General features: G+C 40.9%; 1 protein-coding gene across 7 annotated transcripts in view; it reads left to right on the forward strand.

The window, feature by feature from the left end:
- FSTL4 (follistatin like 4) overlaps positions 1-19785 on the forward strand; it is a 258601-nt gene that overhangs the window by 84310 nt on the left and 154506 nt on the right. For 5 of the 7 annotated variants that reach the window (XM_088173724.1, XM_014892738.2, XM_088173727.1 and 2 more), the window contains exon 4: positions 3445-3693. The exons of the other annotated variants lie outside the window; for them this stretch is intronic. In XM_088173724.1, coding sequence (XP_088029850.1) covers positions 3445-3693 — 249 coding nt within the window. The remainder of the gene's footprint in view (positions 1-3444; positions 3694-19785) is intronic. 7 annotated transcript variants of the gene reach the window in all.

Consider the following 19785-nt stretch of genomic DNA (forward strand, 5'->3'; position numbering starts at 1 on the left):
CCCAGGAACCTGCAACCGTGATGCTCCTCCCAACTCTACAGCCGTCCCAAAGTTGTAGATGTGGGCCATGTCTGTCTCATGGGGTATTACTTTTAAGAATGAAATGTTCGACAGCAAAGATTCTCTCTGTCTCCTTTTTCTCTGCTCAGGCTTCATCTTCAGAAAACCAAAATCCCCTTCTTTTCTCAGGGCAGAAATTCTTAACACAGGTGCTTTTTAGTCAAATCATCTATTAAATGGAACATTTCCATCCCCCCATGTCTCTTTCCATGGTTTATAGGAATATTCAGTACATCAGTTCATCCCTACAACTTTACAGAAAGATTTTCAGCCATTTCAGCATCTTCTCATTCTCCTTCCATCTTAAAAACTTAGCTCTTACATCACTGACTTCAGAAATCTTCTTATTCTCTTTCATATTCAAAGGAAAGGCTGGAGGCTTTGCAAATCTTATCTGAACACTAAAGAGTTAAAGTTTAACACACCTACAAGAGTTGGGCCAGGCTCAGGCCTCGCTGAGGTGTTAATCAGCCTTTCTGGGGCTGGGCTGCGGCCCCACACTGCTCATGGCCACCCGGGCAGGCCCGGCCCGTCCGGCAGCAGCAAGAGTCGGCCTCCCCCCCCACGCCAGAGCCGCAGGCTCGTGGAGGAGGAAGCCGTGAAGGTCTTATCACACAACTTTTTCTCCCCCTGGCCATCGGATCCCCCTCGTTGACAAACGGGGCCCAAGCGGCCTCCTGAGCCTCCCCGCCTCCGCATGGGGGAGGGGGAAGCTCGGGTTGATGTTACCTGCTCAGCTGCTGGAAAGACAAAGAGACCCAGTTCTGGATTACTTTTTTCAAAATGTGTGTTCACGGAGCGAACTAACTTTCTCTAATTGGCTGTTGCAGGTATCCCAACCCCCACAGAGGAAATTCTCTTAGAGAAAATCTCTCTCTGAGTTTCTTCTTCCTAAGTCAACCTATCACAACAGCCAAGGGTTTCTGGGGATCTTCCACAGTAACTGGGAGAGGTGGACGAAAGATTAAGTATTTTACATTTTTCTATAAGCTGGTTCTTTAACAAATTTTTGATGTATCATTTAAAAACTTAAAAATCCCGTTCTAATAAGAATGTTTGTCTTCAGTTATGCAAATTTTATATTACAAATCAAAATACCAAAAATACTTGAGCTCTTAAGAGGGTTTTTGCTGCTCTCAGGGCAGGGTTTAGCTGTCACCTGCTCAGATGTGACCTAGTGCATTAAATCAGCAGTACCTTAAATGAGGAGGCAGCAATAACCTTCAGCGAGATGCATAACACAGTCCTTGGCTGGTGCAAACTCTGAGAGATCAATTTTTAGTGATCAAGGCAGCTCACACAGGTCTTTGCTGTAGTTATATCTGAATTACATTTATATAGACAATAATAGCTGCTGAATCTTGATTTTTAAATAACTTTAATATCAGCAACAGTCTCTGAAAAGTGTCTTTTGAGGCACATTGTGATGGAAAAGGAAAGTGCTTGTACTGATGCAGGTCCTGCCACTGAGAAGAGGAGGATGATGCTGGACCAGTGCTTCCTCAAGTCCTCATCCTTAGGGCTGCTCTGATTTACAGCAGGCACTGATAAATAATATGACCTTTACAGTGAGGTCTCCCTGAGGTCACAACATTTGCATTTCTGAGGATAATTTGCAAAATTCTGGAACAATTAATAAAGTAAGTATAGTCAGATTCTCCTTCCATGGACAGTACTTTTTGCACTGCTCAGAGATGCTTTGACCTTCTAGTTTATTACAAGTCAGGAAAAGTCAATATTTCTTAGCTTGCTAAGTTGGAGGAATTTTAATGAGTTATTGAGTCAAATAGTTAATCATCCAATAACAGACTTTTTTCCCTTTCAGATTTACAGTAATAAAAACAAAACCTTAATGGGGACCAGGAAAAATTGGGTTTTGTTAGAAACTCTTGCTTGTCTCTGTGTACATGCTTTTAACCCCTTGACCACAAGTAGATGAAATGGAACTTCGACACTGGGACATTTTGTTTTGGCATGAAATGCTGGGCAGGCAAGGGCGGTGTTGATGTTAGCACGGAATTTAACATGATAAAATGGCATTGAAGTAGCTGGTACTGATGCTTCTCACATCTCTTTTACGTGTGATAAGAGGCTATGGATGAGATCTGCTCTGTGCTCCTATACTGAAGGGTTTGGCGGCTGGAAAAATCTTAGAAGGGAAAAAGCCCTGGATGTACCTTAGAAGATGTGGCTGTAGGATGCATTCCACTGGATGCTGCAGCACATCTGGAGTAGTCCTTGCGCTTAAACATCCTCTGAGAGCTGGCACACACCAAAACCTTTCCAAGAGCCAAAACCTGCATGTTGTAAATGTAGAGAAAAGGGATTTGCTTCCAAACCATGTTGCTGGTCTAGACTGAGTCCTTAGCTGAGGGACAGCCAGAGTCTCTGGCTGTTGGAAGGCTGTGCAAGGCTTATTCTTTGTATAATTATGCCTTTTGCAATTCCCCTTTGTAATGTTCATCTCGGTGAACTCCAATTAGCATAGAATAATCTGATTTCCTCAAACTCTCTTTGTTGCGTGTAATGCTGATTATTGCTCTGAGTAGTGGCTTGTTTGGAAGTGCCCTGTCCTGTGTGAATTATAGTAATGTTCTCTGTAAGCTTTTAAGTGAGGAAACTTCATAAGCAGAAAATGTTATTGCACAAGGGCAGCTTCCTTACCCTTCTAATAGTATCAAACAGCACAGTAATATTCAGAAGATCATATCCAGTTAACTCTTCAAATAAGTAGAAAGTTATTTTTCACTATATGTCATTACTCAGAGTGCAGGAATAGATACTGATGGTCACTTTTAGAATGGTTAGCTTTTTCCCATGTCATTCCCTTCAGTGATAGTCAGTAACATTCCTTTCAGTAATAGTCTTTCTTGGGGGTTATTTTTTCAAAGCTCTCAGTAGTTGTTTGAGCTTTTCTTGAAAGTTGTGTGAATTTTAGCCTGGAGGGTGTTCTGTTTCTGGGAGCTTCTGCCTGGCTCCCAGGGCGATGTTGGACTCTATATGTGGACAGTAGGTGAGTGCTGACAGTTAAAGCACTTTGCTGAGTTTTGTGGCTGGACTACTGTACGGTTTCAGGTTGCTTTCTGAATGTAACTCATGGTTAATGTGTGGGCACTGAAATGCTCTCACTCAGTTTTATTCTGGGCCCCAGTTTCGTGAAGACTTAGATCACTTCCCAATAAAGCACTTTGAGCACAGTGTTGTGATAAGGGAGAGCTGGGAGTGCAGATCTGAGCAGTCTCTTCAAGTTGCTGCTGTTCAAAGGGAAGCATTTTTGGCTTCCAAAACCTTTATTGCTCCTGCTCCTGTCAGGGCTGTGCTGCTGCAGCAGCCATGTCTGTTGAGAAAAATGTAGCTTACGGTGGCATTTTCTGCTCTTCCCAGTGCTCTATGGGCAGGACGGCCTGAGTGCATCCTGTGAGAAGAAGTACTGTGGCCGGGGCAGCATGTGTGTGGTGAACAGGGACACGAACCAGCCCGAGTGCAGGTGTGTTGAGGATTGCAAGTCCAACTACATGCCCATCTGTGGATCTGATGGCAGGTTCTATGAAAATCACTGTCAGCTGCACCGAGCCTCATGTCTGCAGAGGAAGAAAATCTACATTATCCACAGCAAGGACTGTTTCTTCAAAGGTAGGGCATTGTTGAAAAGAAATACTTCTGTAGAGCTTTCATCACTTGTCGTAAGCCTGGTAAATGACCAAATGGTATGTTTTATTTCTAAGAGCTAAATTTTTCAGCGATGATTTATTCCAGGACAGTAGAGAACATACACAATGTTTTATGCAGCTATTAAGCCCCCGAGTGCCATCACTATGTAAAATGTAATCATACTAGGAACTGGTAAATAATTAACATCACTGTATGCATTTTGTGCACTGTAGTTGTGCTGCTCAGTACTTTCAACTGCTAGTATAATAACTTTTTACAATCAAATTAATTTGAAAAGGCTTTGAACAAGACAAAGATGTTAAGAAAAGATGATATGAACAAAAGTTTGCTGCAACATTGAGAAATGAAAATCTAGTTAGGCAAATGACACAGGCAAAGGAAAGGAGCTGTTTAAATGAAATAAGGAATGGGTAAAGACTTTAAAATAACTTTAAAGACAGTTCTGGTTAACAGTGGGATGCATACATCCCACATACACGGAGCTCTTTTACTACTTCAATAGCAAATTTCATTATCATCTTTGCACCAAAGCCAGTCCCATGTTTTTCCCATTAATATTTTGTATGCCATGTACCATCCTGTCATCAAGGGAGACTGCAGGAGTGGGAGCATGTGATAAAAAGGCAGGGAATGGAAGAAGCTGTAAATTATTTTACTTCTAATGAGAGGTCTCATAAAGGGCCTCACTTGAGTATATCTTGAAAGCTTGTTGTCAAATATGACTCCATATACCTACAGGAAGATTTGAGTGGATTGTTGCAAATATATCCAGTGACATTTACATGATCAAATATGAAAATAATTCCTTTATCTTCAGCTCACTTAAGCCCCCATGGAGATCAGCTGTATACAGAGCTATCCATCATGAGTTCTTCTTTGCTAATGTAATGCTAGAAGAGCCTATTTAAGGAACAGGAGCCCATTTGAAGAGTCTTATTAATAGATCCTTGTGATGCCCTTTGGAGATAGAAAAACAGTGCCGTTCTTGTGTCTTGGAGAAGACCTTGTGTCTTTTTGTGACCAAAATTTTTCCAGCAGTATATAGGCAGTGCATTGCGAAGTGTCATTTGTTTTGAAGATCTGGCTGTGGAGAGGACAGCACAGCTGGTCAGTGCATCGATTTGGTAAACACCTTGGGTTAGTTTGTCACAGGTAGCCTCCAAATTTACCAAAGCAGGTAATTTGGATCAATAGACCTTCTAGGAAATTAATCATGGAAAGGGGTCATCCAAAGGCATATTTCAAGCCCATGAGCTTATCAAGGCAAAGAGGGATGTTTTGCTTGTCTCATTAAAAAGGAGCATCTGAAAAGGACACTTGTGCCTTGCTCCAACTGCTGTGCTTCTGCCTCTAGGTATCAGGTCAGATGAGGGTATGGATCAGGCTGGAAACAGTGTCCATCCCTGAGAAAGATGCAAATGGGCCTCTGCAGCATGAGAAACCTTGTTAAGAAAGGGAAAGTCTTAATTTCAGAGATGCTCAGCAACCCTCCACACAATTCAGGGAATTTTCTTACCCTGACTACCAAAAACAATCTTCAGGGTTTTCATTCTTGACATCACCCACCTTTTCATGACAGTGCATCTAGCCTGGGTTTTTATTTGTTCCTTCTCGCATATAGTGTTAAAGAAAATGAATTCTTATTGCAGTAATCATCCCCTGCAGTGGCAGTATTATGCCTAATGATTCAATGTCAAGTTTGAATACTTCCCTGAACACACCATGAAATGATGTCAGAAGGTAGGAGCACTGCTCAAATCTGCTTTTCAGCAGAATACAGCTTTATGGAAGGGAAGAAAGAAGCAAGCTCACGTCTCTTCACATAGGAATAAATAAAAATGTACTTCACAGACCTGTATGCAGAGATAACATACAGAAAAAAGTTTATGTTAAGTGGGGAATAATCCTACAGAGTGGAACTCCATAGAAATACTTGTCTTCAGCCCTTTTTCTTACCATGCAGTTCCTGAGTAACATTCTGTGTATTGCTCTGTTCGTTGGTACTTTAGTTACCTGTTTCTAAATCAAGAATGATAGTGGTTTCTTTTAAATCAAAATTTTCAGTCAGGAATTAAGGTACAGGTTTTTAAGCACCATTATAAGTGTAACATGAAATGTAAGACTTTGGAGAAAAACCTTTAAGGTGCAAAATCATAGAAGCCCAAAATGGTTTAGGTTGGAAGTGATGTTAATAAGCCTCCTGTTCCAACCCCATTGGTGTGGTCAGGGACACCTTCCGCTAGGCCAGGCTGCTCAGGTGTACATCACTAAGCACATGTTTTCTGTTTGCTTTCAATCAAGTAGATAATTTAATTATTTGGGTTCAGTCAGAATGATGAGTGGGCTGCTTCGTGTTTTTGTTTCCCTGCTGACTTACTCAGTTAAGATTTAAATTCCTGTGTAGGGCTGAGGGACACTGCAGACTGGATGTTTGTGTGTGCTCTACCAGTTTGCCCAGTTATCAGAGACAAACTGATAGACTTATGGTAAGACAGAGATCAAATACCCTGATTCTACTTTGGCTGAGCTAGGTCTATCCACAGTCAACTGATAACAAAGCAAACTGCAGAGGTTTTTTTGTGTCTTTTGGGAAAGGATTTTTTTATCTTTTAGCATATTTATCACATGTGAAGTGCTTTGTAAATACTAGTGGATAGCAGATACTCCTGTGTGAGTAGAAGCAGTACCAGCAATAGTATTAGGAATTGCAGAAAAGAATTTATCCCTGGGAAAATGACTGATTTCTCCTTGGCCCAGCCTGCAATAAAATGGCTCCTTGAAATCTTGAGAGTCCAAAACATTGAAAAACTTGTGGAAATGTCAATGAAACTGAGATATCTCAGCAGGACTGATCTCCCCAGGCTTTATCCTACAGCCTCTGTTGCAGCAGAGTTCCCCATACACAAAACTATAAATGCAGTCCCTTTTCCTCAGTTGATAAAGCAAATGATAAATAGGTGGGTGATGGCAATCAACAAAGACATGGATCCCCGTTTGATGCAAACATGAAGCTGATTCATTGATTTCACACATCAATATATACCTTTTCAACTACAAGCTAAAAACAGCACAACTACATGATTGGTGTTTCTAAGTAACATTACTTAATCAGAAAGAGCTCTGCACAGACCCTCTGCACAGACCTGTACAGACCAGCATCGGCATGTACGGACTTGCATGTTTTATGTAAAACAAAGCACACCAAGCATACTTTTTGCTTCTCCATTCAGGGTTCTGCATCAGCTTGCCAGGGCTTGTGGCCTACCAAACCTATTACATCCATTTCAGCCATAAGTTGAGCAATGCTCTGAGCCCTGCTCTCCAGCTGTATTGCTACAGTGAGAAACTTCACTGGGGAGTTTGAAGTCACATGGGAAATACTGTGAAGCAGAAGTCCTAAAGCCAGAGATCTCAGGAGAAACATCAATCCCACTGATAGCCATTCACATTCTCCTTGATCTGATTTTCTTTCCTGGTGTGAAATACAGTTTGGTTTTCCCATAGGAAAATGTTCTATTTAAGACTTTCCTGCTATGTGGTAGATTTTAAAATTTTCTATGTTTTCACTATTTTGTGAGTTTCCATAGTCATTTGGTTGGGGTGTTGGTGATTTTTACTGGGTAAGAAAATACATAAATATAAAAGTGCTTTTACTGTGTGCCGAACCGGTAAGGAAAGAAGGAAAGATGTTTTTCTTCCCCAAAAGCTTTCCCAATAATCATGAAGACTGGAAAGATAGGTCTGTTCATAATGACAATTGTCCCACGAATGTCCAGAATGAGCACTTCACCTGAAAATGCCATTCCTACTTGAATAAATGCCTTGGATAATGAGGTAATATCATTTTAACATAGCATTTTGGACTATGCTTTGTTTTTTCATAGCAGTAGTCCCCTTTTTTCCACTTATTTTCATTTTTCTTTCCTTTTGACTGTCTATGCCTACTCTGTCTCTTCCCTCAATGTCTTGGTTTGAAAAGACAGGTGTCTGCTAAGAAAGACAGAAGCCTCTCTTGAAATGGAAAATGTACCCCCCCCCTCCAAATTATTATAATTTTGAAATTAAGGGGCTCTCAGGCAAAGATATGGGAATAGGAATAACAGCTCTTTACTAGGAAAATTAAAATAAAAATACAGTAATACAAAAAAAACAAAACACTGACAGAGTCAGAATACAATCTGACATCCTGTCAGTCAGGGTGTTGGTAGCAGTCTGATTAAATGGTGGCTGCAGTCGTCCTGGAGTGACAGATTGGTTCAGTTGAAGCAGTGGTCCAGCAGAAGGGTGCAGTTTTCTTCTGAAGGTCCAGTGATGATGTAAGAAGGGTCCAGTTTTTCCTCTGGAATCCAGTGGAAAAAGGCTGCCTTGGTGTTCCAGATCTCAGATTTTATCTAGGTAGGAAATGCTTGGCTCCTCCCCTTGGGTGGAGCATCTCCAAATGGGATGATGTAATTTTTTCAGTCATAACAGTGGGACTCAATGGCCCATTAGCAGAAGATATCTCCCTGGAAGAATGATGGGTTGTGGAAAAGATAAAGATGACTGCCCCACCTGGTTTTAACAGATGGCCCATTAACAGAGTATCTCCCACAGAGATAAGGATCACTGCCCCACCTGGTTTCAACAGATGGTGATAGAATACATACTTTTGGTCACATCCTGTATTGCACCCATGACACTCACTATTCTCTCATAATTTTTGGCCAGTAAAACCTCTGCAGACACCATTCAGTAATTTTTCTTCCCTTACCTTCTTCCTTCCTCGAGAAATATCAGAGCAATACACTTCCCTAGCAGTTTGCATACATTCGAGAAATTCTGTTTAGAGCTGTGCTTTTCCATTTTCAGGATTTAGGAGTAATCTTCCTTCTCTTCTTTCTCTTCCTTCTTTTTTGTCTGCTTGATCAGCAATCTCTAAACTCCAATACATCAGCCAAGCCCTTGCTAGAGGAAAGCAGCCATGTTTGCTTGCCCAGGCTCATTCGTTATTTTCTGTGGTTCTGACATCCTCTCTTTATCCAGGTGGATTGAGTTTTTTATTAAAAGCTTGGCTTTTCTTGCCAGCCTGTATAGCAGCTTTGTGCTGCAGATGATCAGACTGAGTTTGTGCTCTGGCGTGAATTCAGTCCAACTTAGCTGACCAAATTCTTGAACTTTCCATTATGTAAATGCACTATACATGTGTTAATTACTTCCTATACCTTTTTTCAGTTCAACTTGTACCAAAGCTCTAATTTTATGAAATCTGACCAAATTTTATAGAGAGACAGTGTGCTGTAAAAGCCTGTTTGTGTCTGGTATTCCAGTTCCATTCTCTTCCTTCCATCTCTGCTGAAATGTCAGTATTAATTTTTCAATATTTTTGTCCCACTGCTTAAAATATATGTATTTTTCTTTATTTTAAGTAAGTATCTGACAGTAATTTTCCTCCTTATACAAGGTCATTTGTTGTCCCATAATAAATCATATTTTGTACATATTTTGTACAGAATTTCATAAGAAATCTCTGTGTAAAACCACCTGCCTTTCTCCTTTCTGTTTCACACACACAGTCCCACTGTTTGGTTTGAGATTTACACTGTTGCTCAGAACAATATTTCATGCCATGAATTTATATATAAAGTCTTCTGAAATAGTCATGCCTGTGTGCTGAGTTGCTGTGCACGTGCACACGTGTGAGTGTGTTTGCACATTGACAGAGACAGAATAATGTGTTCTCTCAGGACATTTATGCACAGGTAGAGTAGTAGAGGATGGAAACTGGATCTGTATGGTGTGAGAATGAGAAGCAAAGGGCACAGCTGAAACAAGATATTCAGCCTAATGTAAGGAGATTGCTTTCCCTTGGAGATTGGTTGAGTGCTGGGATAGGCTGCCCAGGTGCCATCTCCATCTCTGAGAGCTTTCAGAACCTGGCTGGGAACAGCCCTGAGCAACGTAGTCTGGCCCTGCACTAAATGTTTTGATGGAAGCCTCTTCCAGCCCGTATCATCCCATAATATTATGATTTCATGACCTTAGGTAATGGCATCTTTCATTTTCAACTACTCTATCTTCCCTCCAGTTCTCAAAAAGTTTTTTTTCTAATTAAGGAAAGTGATAATCTCCTGCATATTGACAGAAAATTTTCTATGCTTGAATATTATTAAATTGCAAACCTGGAAAAAAAACAAACAAAGCAGGCTGATAACTCATATCACTGCAGTAATCTCAAATACATATGAATTCAGCCTCAGGTGGTGGTGGTTTATTTCCTCTGTAATTTATTTGTTGTCCATGCGTTAGTTCTGTGCTTTGTTACTTCCAGAAGTAATTTGTTTTATGGAATAGCATTTCAAAACATCCCTGGGAAGGTGTTGAACGTTTTCTCATTATGTGCTTGCAGAACAGGCAGACCCGCTCCATTGCTGTTTTGGAGGCTGGAAGGAAATCTGCTCCATTTAACACTGTGTTTCCAGCTGGAAAAAATCTGAGTGTGAACTAATGGCACCTTTCCCAGCTGGCAATTAATATTTGCTGATTTAACTTTGCAGCAGTGCTGACAGACTGCTTCGGTGTCAGTGAGCTGAGAAGGGGGATGCTGAGAGGAAGGCAATTAATTCATGTGGGAGGAGGCTTGGGGCTTTGATGTGGAGGTCGAGCCTCTAATGATCATTTCAGTGTCCAGTGTAAATATATAAGGAGTTTAAAATGTTATAAAGAGAAATAAGTGCTATATAAAATGAAGGAATGCGTTTGCTGTCAGTAGAGCTGATGCAGTTCTTAATAAACTGAATTCTAGAGGGATTCCTTTCTATTCCCACACTGCTTCTTCAGCTCCCTCCACTTAGTCTTTTGGGGAGGAATCAATTTTACCTGGCTTTTCAGACTGACTGCTCTTAGATGTGATTGATAGCTTTATACCTAATAAACATCAATCTTTGGGGTAAATTATGAAAATTCCCTTGATATATGTGAGGATACAAACAAGGGACTGCTAGTCTGCTCCTAGCTTTGGTAACAGGAATTTTCTGGGAATAGGTTTAAGATCTTGAAAACTTTTTTCCATTTTAAGAGAAAATTGAATGCTTACATTCCTGAAATTCACAGAAGGGAAATCTTGGCTAACTGTCAGTTTTGAAACTGCGTGATATAGGTGGTCTTTCACTGGAAATTAAATGCCAATAACAAGAGTGGAGAAAGTCTAGGCATAAGAAAAATTATCAAAAATAGCAGAGATACTAAAGAAGTCTAACAAAAAGAGATCTTTAATTACATATTATAATAGAAAACCTTTACTGGGGACCTCATGGCCATTATGGGAATCCCACAGGTGGGAGGGAAGTCAGGACTGGAATACTGCAATGGACACTGAATTTGACATGGTCATTCAAAAGATGAATTATGCTCGCTGGAACTCCTCTCAGTGGGGCCATGACCTGCTTCTGCTTGGCCAAGAATTAATCTCTGTTTCCCTGGTGCTGGGACTCTGCATAGACCAGTGACAGATTTTAGTTCCAGTCAGTAAAGCTGAAATGGAGGAACCCACACCATGGATGAAGCTAGTGGAAAAAGTGGTGTTATCTAATGTGATCCCTATCTGGCATTCTTGGTGTTTTTAGAGCTCCAGTTTGAGACAAGAGTCATTTGGGGAGTGCAGGAGTAACTGTGATGTGGCTTTTTATTTTTTAAATGGAAATTGTGTAACATTTGCTTACAACAGTCATGACTGTGATCCCCATGAGCAGTTTTATTTGGTGACTGTTATCTGTCTCATCTTATTTTGGGCCCAGTCTATTAATCTTCTCCAGCTGCCAGTCTTGACGTGTATGGCCATACTATCTCCCATAAAACAAAAAAGCTTCATATTATGTATCAGCTAGTGAACAAAGGAATTAAAGGATATTTCAGCAGCAGTATTAATATCTTAAAAAATAAAATCTTTTTAAGTTTTTTCCCCCTTATGACTGAGGATGTACTGGTTGAACTGGAGTCACTGAAGCCCATGGTTAATGGAATGGGCAGCCTGGCTCCCTTGCTGGAGGACCACACCAGCACCCAGCATTGTGTAGCAATCTATGCCCTCCATGAACGTAAATTATGAGAGGAACTGCTTATATGTTGAAAATAGAAAAGTTCATCCTAAATCTCCATGGTGTGGAGGAAGACAGTACTGGCATGAGGTGGTCTCAGTTTGAAGCACCTCGAGTTTCTGCTTCATTTTCTTGAGGGCAGGGAAATGAGATGCAGGTGGCTTTAGAGAGCCATCTGCTCCAAGCCTGGATCTGCTAAACCTTCACTGCAGTGCTTTCAGGAAAGCTGAGAGGTGATAATGAAACTTTTTTTAAAGCACAGCCTTAGCAGATGTGATGGGGGATGGAGCAAAGGAGGAGGATGGAGAATTAAATTAAAGTGTGTGGAAGAGAAGCAGGGAGGTGGTTTGTATTCACCAGTGAAAGTTCCTGTGCCAACTTTGGTGCTACTATCTGCAACACTCATTATGTCAGGGGGTGTTTGTCTTTCTTTTTCTATCTATTTTTGTGTGCTCTTTGCATCTGACATGTGCTTGTTGTGATTTGGTGTAGTCTGAACTCACTGCGTCCACATTGCTTTTCTTTGCAAGTCACATTCATGTTTATTATACATTAATATGGGAGCTCAAACCATACTGTAATACTGAAGAGCCTTATGTAGGAAACATTAAAGAAAGTTTTTGCTTTTTTTAGTATGTTAGATTTAATATTAGCTCTCACTATTCTATCAGTGATTTTCCAAAATGCTCTAAGTGGTGTAAAATTGGAGAAATGCCAGCAAAGTGGGGCATGATATTACAAAGTCATTATTAAAAAGTGACACATTTACTGAGCCTCTGCATTGCTGAACCTCTCACAATCCTGAAAAGACCTTGGATGCTCAAAAGTTTATCTGCTCAATTATCTTAAAGGTCTTTTCCAAACTAAAATATTCCATGAAGTGTATACATCCATAGTTTTCCCAGTGTGAGGAAATGATAGCACATGCCAAGTAATTTCAAATGAATGAAACCAAATACTGTAATAGTTTTGAAGTTGCCTTTATGTCCCTAAAATTACATAAATTGTATAAATAGAAAAATTGCTGATTTACTTAAGGCCCCCACAAGTCACCTTTTGATAAGCAATATGCAGCTTGATGGCAGGGAACTCTCCATAGGACACTTCCAGCTCTGTGCTGAGACAGGGGCCACGCAAAACCTCAATTTCATAATAAATAAAAAAAAAAGCTCCAAACCTGAGAGAGATAAGAGAATTGCTTTAAATGAAAACTGCAAAGGTTAAAAGGTAGAGATGAGCATTAAAGATAAAGATTATTAGATCATGGTAATGAGTGCTGGAAGCTGAATGAAGGAAAACAAATGGCTGGAATAAATTTTAGGGCTGGGGAGACTGAGGTAGAGATATTTAGAAGTGCTTTAAAGATAAAAAGAACTGATTAAAATAGCTGACTAAAAGCTATTCAGCACAAATGCTAATTTTTCTGGGTGCTCAGTATAAAAATCCATGGAGTAAATTCTGAGTGCTTGGGAATACCAGCTGGCTGGATGGTTTGGATTCAAGTAGGTGGCTGCAAGGAAAAAGCTGGTCCAGGTTCCCCCAGCCTTTGCTCCTGTCCTGCCTCTCTCCACCAGGATTTATCAGGAAGTTCTTGCTAACATGAGTGAGTGGGCTGAATCCTACCAGAGATATCCTGAAGTCATGGGAATTACTAGTAAAATGAGCACTCCACAGCATGGGGTACTGATAAAGCCCTTTGTAATTTCCCTGTTGGTTTTTTTTTGCATGTAGCATTGAAGCTGTTCTCTCATCAGGGGCTCACAAAGTGCCAGGGGTGAGGTTATCTGCCTTTGCCTGCCTGCCTGAAATGGAACTGCTCCCAGAAATAATAAAACTTGACAAAGGGAGGTAGTGTGTGATCTGCAGGTTTATTCTGTCTGCTCATGGCTTGAAAGCTCTTTGGGCAGAAACTTTATTTCCTGCTAGAAATCCTATTAATAGAGATTAATTTCAAATGTAAAGTACATAGGTAATTATCAGTGCAGTTGTAGCAAAGGTGGTGGGGGGACAGTGTGTAAGAGCATCATAGAATCAGCACTGACTGGTTTGGGTTGGAGGGGACCTTCCAGTTCATCCAGTTCCAAGGTGTCCTTGCTATAGGCAAGGACACTTTCCACTAGACAAGGTTGCTCCAAGCCCCATCCAACCTGTCCTTGAACACTTACAGGTATGGGACAGCCACAGCTTGTCTGGGCAACCTGTGCCAGGGCCTCACCACCCTCACAGGGAAGAATTTCTTCCTAATATCAAATCTAACCCTGCTTTCTGACAGTGTGAAGCCATTCCCCCTTGTCCTGTCGTTGCTGGGTGTTGGTATGGGGATGGAAGTTTGTGTAGGGATGAGTGCTGTGGTGGCAGGGGGGTCTGTGCCCTATCCCTTTGCCCAGATCTGGTTCAGGTGGTCCCAGTGCAGTCCAGGGATGCAGCATTCAGCCATGGATCATGCAGTGCAGGCACCAGTTGTCCAGCTCCTTCCCGTAGATTAGCACTGCTGCTCTTGCTGGCACCTTCCTCTGGGGTCTGCTCTGCTGCTGGAGTCTACATGTAAATCCCATTTCCTCTAGAGTGGGGATCAGTCACAAATTAGGGAGTAAGAGGAAGGTTTCCAGGTGAGATTTAAATGGAAAGTCTTTACTGATAATATTTTGCATTTTCCATCGAAGTGTCCTAAAATACTTTACAAGATCAATTAATTAGACTTCACAACACCTTTGCATGCCAGGAAAATAGTAGTCCACCCATTGCAGAGGAGGAATTGCAGTCTAGAGGAGAGCCAGTGACTATCTCAAGGTCACAGAAAAAGGCATTAGAATTCATGTTAAATGATCCCAACTCTAAATACCCTGTCCCTATAAAATCCCCTGGCATGTGCCAGTTTATCTATACATTTTGACAGGGGTGAAGGAGGGGTATGACTGGGCCAGGGCTACAGAACACAGTATCCTGTGCCCAAGCAGGGATGAAACTGGTAATGAGTGGTCCAAAGAGGAGCATTGTGCCTTTAAATGTGGGATTGTCCTTGGCACACATGACAGCAGGGTTTGAAAGCCACCCGGCTGCTGTCCTGGCATAAAGAGACAACCTGTGTTTGGATTTGTGGTTCTCTTTGTGGAAGGGAAAGGAAATACTGGAAATATACAAGTTCAATTTCAGCCTACTCATCTCATAATGGTCTTGGTGAAAAAAAATATCCCCATGGTAATGAACCTATGTGATGGAGTAAAACAGAGCTCAGTCTCTTCTGCTCTTCTAGTCAAAAACTGAGAAGGAATGAGCCATGCAAGGGAGAGGAAGATCACAACTGAAATGAATCTAAGTATTAAAATATTTAAATGTAACCTTTGTAGTAAAAAGTTGATTGGTGTCATGTGTCCAAAGGAAGATATTTTCATTTATGTTTTGAATGAGGGTTGTTTGCACTGCAAACAGCCTGATGGGCTGAACAAAGGTTCACCTGGAAGAGGTTTGCCATGGGGTGCATTAGGTTTGCCTCTTCCTGCAAGTGACTGCAGTCTCCTGTCAGGATCTGTCAGGGCTTTCCTCTTGCTTTTAGTCTGCCACACTGGCAATATAGTTGAGAGTTTTGCTGTTTTTCAGGAATAATGAGGGGGATTATATTTTTCAAATTATTTCAGAGTAATATATGAAATTTTAGCGGTGTTTTATTTATTAATTCTTATTTACCTGTTCTGGCACAGCAGCTCACCAGGAGGTTTTGTGGCAGGTTTGGAGATGTTGGTGCCTTATGGTCCCTCTGCAGTGTCTGGATACATACAAGAATCCTGAAGGCACAGGGCAAGTTAGTTAGCAATGACAATAGTCATTGTTATAGGTTTATTCGGGCTTTTTTCATTTAATCTAGAGCAAGCCAAATACTGTGAAAACTTTTGTGGTGAATATTTAGTTGTATTGTCATATGTAAGCATTTTGCAGTATCCATGGCCCTGTAGTTTGCTATTCATGAATATTTTAGCAAACTGGTTTACTTACAGGACTGTTGCCAGGAAGCAAATGTTCCTGAATATTTTTAGAAAAGCAGATTAACTTTGGGTTTGCAGTTACTTGCTCTGGTGACTTAAGAATTAAAGAGTTAAGAGCTTAGCTAGGGAATAGAAGCTATACATATCATGATTAGAGTAGAAGCAATGTAGAACAGTTAATTATTAGCGGATGGGCTAGTAGAACTAAGACAATATATAATTTGTTTGGCTTTGTTGTGTCAGGATGGGTACTGTCAGAATGAAGAAACCAAAACTGCACCTGGGCCCCGAAACCAGCCAGAAACCAGGTTGGGGATCTTGGTCTATGGCCAGGGGACCATAGAGCCTGCCAACAAGACAAAGGTGAAAAGTTTAAAGTGAGGAAGATGTCCCTGACTTCATTTTGAAAGACCACTGAGCCATTTCAAAGCCCACCAACCCATCTGAGGAAAGAACTGCACAGGGACTTTGAGCTAATTTTAATATGAAGCGAGGGTAGGTGGGGTTAGATAAGGTATATGTATAGGCATACTGGGTAATCATATGAATATGTAAGACTTTTGTAGATAAAAGAAGACGAGAGCCCCATGAATTTTGCACATGCCTGTGGGAGATTTCTCCCAGGTGTGCCCAGTGTCCTAATAAACATACCACTTTCTAACTTTTAACTGGTCAGAGAGTCTTTGTCTCTGCATCAGTGGGAGCATTATCTAAGCCCCATCTTAATAATCCTCTGGGAAGACCAGCATAGCCAATTAAAGCAAATCTTCTTTGGAAATGTGATTCTCATAGCCTGCCCAAGAGTAAACTGATAGAAAGAGTTCTGAATAAAGACTGACAGACAGCTGGATCAAACATGTGCAGCTCACCATTGGCACAGCACCTGGGTACCTTGCAGATAAACTGGAAGCAATAGCAGCATCTATTGAAGGCTTGCAGGAATCTCTGATATTTGGTCTGGTTTTTAGATCAGAGCTGTGCTGAGGGGAAGATTTAGAAATATATATTTTTGGTTGGCCTGTCCCATGTTATGTAACTGTACTCTGGGTTCTGCTGCATTCTTCTGGCTTGAGTTGTGAAAGAGTTTTAAAAGAAAATTGCTGCAGTACTATTTTCATATGGCGAGTGTTCAAGTATCTATATTTGAATTATAGGATAACTAGGAAAAAATGAAATGGCATGAATACCTACGTAGTGCAAGGACTCCAAGTACTGTGAACTCACTGTGAGCTGTGCAAAGGCTGTGACAGTGCAGGACTGTGGGGTGGGTGTTTGATGTTCAGGTGCTTCTGGGCAGGGGCTTGAAGGGAAGGGAGACACTTCAGTCCACTCAGAGTGGAGCACTATCTCTGTCTCAAACACTCCATTGTTTAAGTTGTACAGACACGTCTCAGTAGTGTGTGGTGAGGGAGCTGCTCTTTCCTGTGGACTCAATACCATCAATGAGGGCAGAGATTGGATTTTAGTAGGAAATTCTTCCCTGTGGGGTAAGTCTTCCCAGGGAGAGGACCTGGCACAGGTTGCCCAGAGAAGCTGTGGCGGCACTATCCCTGGAAGTGTTCAAGGACAGGCTGGATGGCGCTTGGAGCACCTGGGATAGTGGAAGGTCCTTGCTTATGGCAGGGTGTTAGAACTGGATAAAATAAGCTTTAAGGTCCCTTTTGATCCAAACCATTTTATAATGATAATATGAAGTGCTCACAGTGCTACCACCTCTCCATCACAGTTTCCCATTCCTTTCCCATTTATTCCCTTCAATGGTTACCATCAGGCTTCATCCTTCTCCCTCCTTTACATATGTGTGAGATATGCCCATTTTTTGTGAGTTTTTTCCTTAGGAATAGTTTCTCATAAGCAGACACTCAGGGGTCAGCCTATCTAAATGCAGCTGGTACAACCCTTATAAGCATTCTGGAAGAGTTCTGCATCCAACATTTAAGTAAGGTGTTCAGCACATCTGGAAAACATCTGTCTTAGATTCATAATTTGGCAATGCCATTCTTGGAGTGACTGTAAAACACGGCCTTGTGGAAAATGCTTAATGCTCCTCAACACATTGTGTTTTGCGTTAATGGGGAAATGGCTTGTTAGGTCCAAACTAACTGGCAGAGAATCATGACGAAGCTGTACAGTGTTGAGGAAGTAAAAAACTGTTAAGGCTAAAATTTCAGCCTCTCTGAACCCAGTAGATTTTGGCTGCATTTTTGCTGGAATAGAATTGAAAGCTAATGAAGGCATTTGGTGGCCCCACACTAGCTTTGAGCTAGCTTTTATTTTACATAATGAGTTGGGGAAGATTGGAGTGCAGTTACTCTGGGCTCGCTTTAGAAATGCGAACAGGTTGCAGGCTGCTGTTCAGGCTCGTCAGTTGCAGCTAATTCCTTTGACTGTTTTAAAACAGAAACGCTTTGTTTTCCTTTGCAAAAAGTGGCACAGGAAGTGCACAGGGATGCTCCAGCTACAACCAGCCCAGGAAAATCATTGGAGCCCTGCCCTCCTGAGCAGTTCTCTCCCAAATCCATCCTCTTTGTGGCCTGATGGGATTTTTGGCAGGTTTGTTTTTTTTAAGTCATATTTCACCACTTTCTTAAATGGATGGCAATTTCCTAATAGATTGAATTTCTTTAAAGTGCTTCTTTTTAAGAAGCACCATGTCTCAGACTTTTAAATTTGTTTGTTTAAATTTTCTGCACAGGGCTGAGGTGTTTTTCATAATGTTATGTGAACAGACATATCTTTTTTATTCTCTTTTATTTTTTGAATCTTGGTGCATTTATCTACTTAACACTTCCTTTCAGTAATCTTCATAAAAGATGAAGAATTGGAGAAGTGTTAAAGAAATTCTTCATTATCCTGTTTGATACTATTACACCCATGAATATGGATCTAGTTTGTGCTGGCATCTCCTCTGTACTGCCTTGTTCACACAAGTGAAAGTCTTTGGAAACCTGAGCTCAGGGAATGCTATCCTTCTGCAGTTAGGTTCCCATTGGCAGGTGTTCTTTTGCAATAACTTAGTATCATGAAGACAACTTATTTTTATTGACACTCTAACATACATAAAATACTAACAATATTTAGAAAAGGAGTAGTATTGAATCCCCAAGTCTTGTCTTCCTCTTCCTTGGAAGAGCTCCAGAGAAAGCCATTGTCCCCAACAAGGAGCTGGAGAACTCAGACATTTCAAAGTAATCAGGTAGAATTACTGCATCTCCAGATATCTTAAACCTGTTTACTGACATTTCATTCAGTTCATCTCATAATATTAATTGGATCAGAAAACAGCCTGGAGCTTCATTTGCAAAATGCTTCATGAAATGTTTTGATCTGGGAATGTGAAATCATTGTATAGGATAAAAAGTATAGACTATTTATAGGATAATCAAATGGGATATCATAATTCTTGATTTTTTTTAAGCTTCTGTGGTTTTCCCCATTTATCTGTTATTCTAATTATCTCCTCCTTTTGGTCACTGAGATATTTCCATACTCCCAGTGTCAGGCAGGAGGCTGCCATTCTTTTTGAGTGGATTTCCTAGCCAAACATAAACTGGAGTCAGCCTGTGAGAAGTGCAGTGATCCTGACAGATATTTTTAGCCATATTTCAGGTGCCTATGTAAAGAGGCTGGTCAGTCAGGACATAGAGCTCAGCATTTCTGCTGGAACACCAGTCAGGAAAGATAAACTGCAAATGGAAGCTGGAATTTAAAAAATCAGTGTGCAGGGCAAAGGAAAGCATCAACAGTGGAAGGATCAGGTAGCTCAGGGTCTTCCTCAGCTGTATCCTGAAGCATAAAAAACCTACAGTGGTTTTACCCATATTCAGAAATGTGCCTGATGGCAATAGGCATCTGCAATCAACAAGTTCAAAGGAAGTTGGGAATAAGATTATGAATGTTTGTTGTTTTCAAAAAAGAAATACCAATATTTAATTAAAATGCATAAAGGGCATTTTTAGGGGCATTGGAAATTATATTCTAGCACTGCAGATTGCTGTTGC

Source organism: Sturnus vulgaris, chromosome 15 (assembly GCF_052056855.1).
Source record: "Sturnus vulgaris isolate bStuVul1 chromosome 15, bStuVul1.hap1, whole genome shotgun sequence".
Taxonomy (NCBI): Eukaryota; Metazoa; Chordata; class Aves; order Passeriformes; family Sturnidae; genus Sturnus; species Sturnus vulgaris.